The sequence below is a fragment of the Lycium barbarum genome, chromosome 2, assembly GCF_019175385.1.
Source record: "Lycium barbarum isolate Lr01 chromosome 2, ASM1917538v2, whole genome shotgun sequence".
NCBI classification, from domain to species: Eukaryota; Viridiplantae; Streptophyta; class Magnoliopsida; order Solanales; family Solanaceae; genus Lycium; species Lycium barbarum.
In genome coordinates this window covers 26,951,496-26,957,010 of record NC_083338.1, presented here as the reverse complement: position 1 = coordinate 26,957,010, position 5,515 = coordinate 26,951,496, and the positions used below count along the sequence as shown (strand labels likewise).

At 34.1% G+C, this 5,515-nt stretch overlaps 1 protein-coding gene across 1 annotated transcript; it reads left to right on the top strand.

Annotated features, from left to right (window-relative positions):
- Nucleotides 1-891: 891 nt before the first annotated feature.
- LOC132629433 (F-box protein CPR1-like) lies at nucleotides 892-2,169 on the top strand. The gene has a single exon (XM_060345074.1). It carries the CDS (start codon nucleotides 906-908, stop codon nucleotides 2,085-2,087), a length of 1,182 nt encoding a protein of 393 aa, XP_060201057.1. The 5' UTR covers nucleotides 892-905; the 3' UTR covers nucleotides 2,088-2,169.
- Nucleotides 2,170-5,515: the final 3,346 nt, after the last annotated feature.

Below are 5,515 nucleotides of genomic sequence, written 5' to 3'. Positions count from 1 at the left end.
CAAAGGTTGAGATAAATTGTAGTTTGTACAGTTTCAATAGAAAGTGGAAGATGAAAGGGATTCAAATCAATGGAAAATATTAGTAAATGGCTGCACAGAAGTCCAAAACGCTGTCTTTCTACTATGAACGTGTAAGGCAGTAATTGTTTTTTTTTTTTTTTGGATGAAGGTCAAAAAAGTCAATTACTTTTTAAAGGACGTTTTGATAAATCATGAAATGTGTGTTGTTCGTTTGGAACAAATTTTCAAATTCGGTGTTTGAAAATTGTTATTCTTTTCCTTACGATCTGATATTTCATCCAATGCTAATTTGTGTTGTACTAATCTAAAATGTTACTTTCATTACCCAATAACATAATTGATAATATTTCAACTTTGTACTAATTACAATTACAACAAATTTATTAATTGAATAATATAGTATCTAATTCCAACACAAGATATTTTTAGGTGAGATACACTTCATTACATGTTTGTACTTCATACAATCAAATAAGTAAAAAATATGCTATAACAAAACTTTCATTATTCAAGTTCATACAATATTCAATTATCTTGATTTCAACAAACATTCATCATATGACGATCCATATTAACTTGGCTTTATTCTTTCATGTCTAGTTATTTATTCAAATTTTATATTAATATCAATATTATTTTACAAAATTTGTACTGAATGCGAACACAAACAAGCGACCTATGTGTTGAGAAACTAATTACTTTAAATATATAACAAACCTGAAAAGATTGCTATAAAATAGGATCGTTGCTTGCAAGAGTTTTTCTACGTGTAGATCTTGGTAATACCTTTAAACATCATGATCTCTCAGGCAATCGTCTTAACTTATCCACCTCGTAGTTGTACTGATACAATTATAGAAGAGACCGAATCTTATTTCTAGAGGATGAAGGAGCAAAGGATCAAACTTCTCGATGATGTGATGATAGATATATTGAAGCGATTGCCAGCAAAATCACTAATAATATTTAAGTGTGTATCTAAAACTTGGTACTCATTGATAAGTAGCCCTGATTTCATCTATATCCATTACAATTATGATTCTCTCTCACATCAATTCATATTTCTTAAGCGCTATCTCAAAATTGAGGAAAGTACCGAGTCCATTTATTATAATGGTAAACATATGCTATCCTTCCATTCAAATGATGAATCATTCAAATCTATAGCACCAAGTATAGAATACTTGGATAATTATATAGGTGTTAACATTGCAGGTCCCTGTAATGGCATAGTCTGCATTGCTAGTTACAGGGGCTTTGTTTTATTTAACCCAACGTTAAGAGAATTTTGGGAACTCCCTCCTAGCATTCTTCCTACCAACACAAACTTATCTCCTAGTAAAGATCTTTACTGCCAGGTGGGCATGACCATGGGAATCGGGTTTGACACTGACACTAACGATTATAAGGTCGTTAGAATCCTAAATCCCGCTCATGAATATGAATTTGAGGATTTTTATAATCATGATCTGTATGTTAGTAAGGTAGAAGTCTACAATCTAAGCACAAATTGTTGGAGAAAACTTGAGGATCTAGAATGCATAATAGAATCCTTACGTTGTTGTCACGTATTATTTAATACAGCCTATCATTGGAATGCATATATAAAGTCAGCTGGTAGTTGCATCATCTCTTTCAATTTTAGTACTGAGTCATTTCAAAAACATCTATATCCTGAGGGCGTAGCAAATACAAGAAGAGCGAGTCTTTTCGTCTTGAATCAAACTCTAGCTATGATTTGTTTTTCCGAAAACTATCCTCCAGACGTGTTAGTTCTCCAATCTATTGACATATGGGTAATGAAGAAATATTGCGTGAGAGAGTCCTGGATAAAGGAATTTACTATTGGACCACTACTCATAAAGGCACCTTTGTCAGTTTGGAAGAATGACGCAGAACTAATGATAGAATGCGAGGAAGGAAAACTTGTATCTTGTAACCTCCTTTCCCAAGCAATGAAGGACCTTCATATGTCTAGTGTTCCCGACACATTGGAAGGTTTTGTTTGCAAACAGAGTTTGATTTCCATCAAGAAAAGAGAGACAAGCGATCCTTACCTGTTCTGAAACCATTGTCATTCATGTCATATTGATTATTTTTGCTAACGAGTCATAGTCTTGAAGGGATTCAATCTGTTAATGTCTTATAAGAATTATATAATTAATTAATACTACAACAATTTATTCACTTTTTCTTTTGGTCCTACATCTTTCATGGAATATTTCCTGCACTAATTATTATTGAATGTTATATTTTAATGACTTGATCATCATGATTCCTTTGATTTTATGGATAGTTTTCACGTCAACAGACCCTAGCCAGGTGTTAATTTAGTGAGTGCTCTCTAATAAATATTGGGATTTGGCCATTCAGATCTCCAAATGTGGGTATGTTTCTTGCATTCTATCAAACTAAGATGACTCAACTGGGTCAATGGTGCCGCTTCCCAAAACTTGCACCATCGTTAATAAATTGTCGTTGCTATTTAAGATGATCCAGCTGTTCACTACTCTTACATATGTGTCGGAGAAAAATAATGCCAAAATTTTTGCTGTCTCTTATCATGTGATAGCATAATAAAGTTTCTAATTATGTCTATTGTGGATTTTCTCTTCCTATATTATATATGATACAATTCAGATCTTTCTTTATATTTATTTTAAATATTTTTTTCTTTTAAATTGGAGGGTCAAAGGATGGTTGTGACGGAAATTTACTCTCACAATGTTTCTCAGTGTTGCTTGGCATATCTCCAAAGTGGACGTTTTAACACTAATGTGGGAATGGTTATCTGAATCTGATTATTAAAAAGGCAAAAAAGTGTAAGTGATTTAAGTTTGGATAGTACAAAGAAAGCAGTATTACATATTTTCCAGGAATTTTTTCAGTTTATTTAAAAATCAATGTTTGCCTATGAAAATTCCAAATACAACTTAATTTGGACAACACCTAAAACCATGTTTCATTTTTATCACTTTCATTACATTCAAACAACTATAAATTCCTTGCAAAAACTATAGGCAAAGACAACTCGATCTTCAATTCCAACTTCAAAATTTCAAATAAATTGAAAAATATTTTATTTCATGGCCAAATGCCTACTTAAGTTCCTCTCTGTTTGTCATAAAGTTTCTTCCTTAGTTTATGCTCATTTAATCATATTTTGAAGAGTACGGTGGTGCAAGGATTTGTTACTACAGCAAATGTATGTGCTAGGATTGTGTCATTACTGCTGGTGGATATCTTGGTTTCAAAATTGGATGGCCATGCAATGAGCTACCTGTTGGGTAATTGACCGTCCTATACAAACAATATTCCATACTTTCTTCACTAGATCGGCCTTCTTTATATTTTCTTCAAAAAAAGATCTTTCTTGATCAATCCCTTTGCCCCCCATTCTTGATTTGATGGTAGTTCCCCTACGGGGTTGATGGTATCTTTGCTGGGGCTTCAACCGTCTTCTTTTCCTTCATTGGGTTTGATTGAGTTGCTAGTACGACAGAGGAGGTACCATTAAATCCTTTACAATGTTAAGTGTCCATTAAGAGCTATTATTAATGTAGAAGATTCTTGATGAACTTAATCTTATAAGTTGTTTTATTTCTTAAAATTCACTTGTAACATTTGAAGAATCCTCAACGTGACCTGCTAATTGGGATTGGTTTTGCATTATCGATATGTTTTTCTCTCTCCATGTTACTCTCTGTAGTGATTGTTGGTGTCACGACCCAATTTACTAGCGTAAAGGCACCTACCCAAACCCCGTAGGCGAACCATCCACAACTGATTAAGCCAAGTTTTGACAAGTATATTATGCGGAAAGAGTAAAGTAAGGTCATTTCAAGTCATGAACTAAGTCTCATAATCATAAATATGCGCAATAAGTACAACCACTCAAAACCCGGTGTCACAAGTGCAAGACTACTAAAATAAGAAGTAAAAGTTTGGGTAAGCATCCTAAATACACTATCTAAACATGAAAAAGACAGGAATAAAGTAATGTAAAGGAAATCTGGTGTCGCGGATTATCCTGCAGATCACCTCGAATCCTCTAAAAAGTCGCCTCAATGGTTGGGGAATCCTCGTGCTCCGCAAGAACTAGGGACAATTGCACACAAAAGGTGCATCAATTGTAGAGTTAGTAAGAGAAACTAACATGTACTCAGCAGCTTTGTTAATCAACCCTAAACTAAGACAGTGAAAAGGGTTGGTCTTCCGAACGCTTACCTTCACACTTAACCACTATTAGTTCAGAAAGGCATAATTATAAACCAAAATATACATATAAGGAAATCACCCAAATCAATTTGTACTTCACGTAAGTCAACTAATAAAGAACCAATGAAATGATATGATATACAAAGGTCTTCCATCACCGGTATACACACGCTCCATAATATGTAATACGTGACTCATGGGGGATTCGCGAGGTCCATACACCACTCAGAACCATATCTCATTGGATTTTCAGCCATTTAGGCTTTAATCTCGACACTTGACCAATTCGGCTCATTTTATCATACGCATCACTCCGGCCAGAATCATTTTCCATCGGACATCACATATGTATTCCCAAGTGTAATATGCAGGAGATACCATATAAAAACATGAATATAACATGCACATAATAAACAACAAGGCTATAAATGGCTAGGCAACTGTAAATCTCATGAACATCTTACCTGATTTGACTCATGTCAATGCAATATAATAATATCATATATCTCACAAACCAAGTGGCCAGTCAACTGTAAATCTCACTGACCAAGTGGCCAGGCAACTGTAAAATCTTGCTAACCATAAGGCCAGGCAATAATGTCTCGCTGACCCGTCGGCCAGGCAGTAATGTCTCACTGACCCGTAGGCCAGGAAATAACGCCTCACTGTCCCGTAGGCCAGGCAATATTGTCTCACTGAGCAAATGGCCAAGCTAAAGCTGTATATCAAGTATAAACTGAAATATATGAAGAAGACAACATGTCTCTATCTCTCTCTAAGATCATGAACACAAGAAGCTAATAGGAGTCTCTCATAAGTACAACACAATACTAGGGAGGCTATACGCTGCTAAGACAAGCTCTAATCGATAATCTTGCTTTATGATGTTTGTTAAGCTCTTACTTTACAAGGGATCATGCCAAGAAAGAAGGGATAGCCATTACATGACTCAAGTCATCAATACAATCCAACAATGAACTCGTCGTAACGCTTACACCATATATATAGATATATATATATATATATATATATATATATATATATATATTTATTTATATATGACGCTAGTATATCGCGTATATCAAATGATAAATAGATTCTAAAATGACATGGGCAGCAGTTCCCCTATTTCCTCATTACCACAACACATCCAGAAACCAACAACAACAACAATCTCATATAAGCATATATATATATATATATATATATATATATATATATATATATATAGACAATGCTAGTATATCGCGTATATCAAATGATAAATAGATTCTAA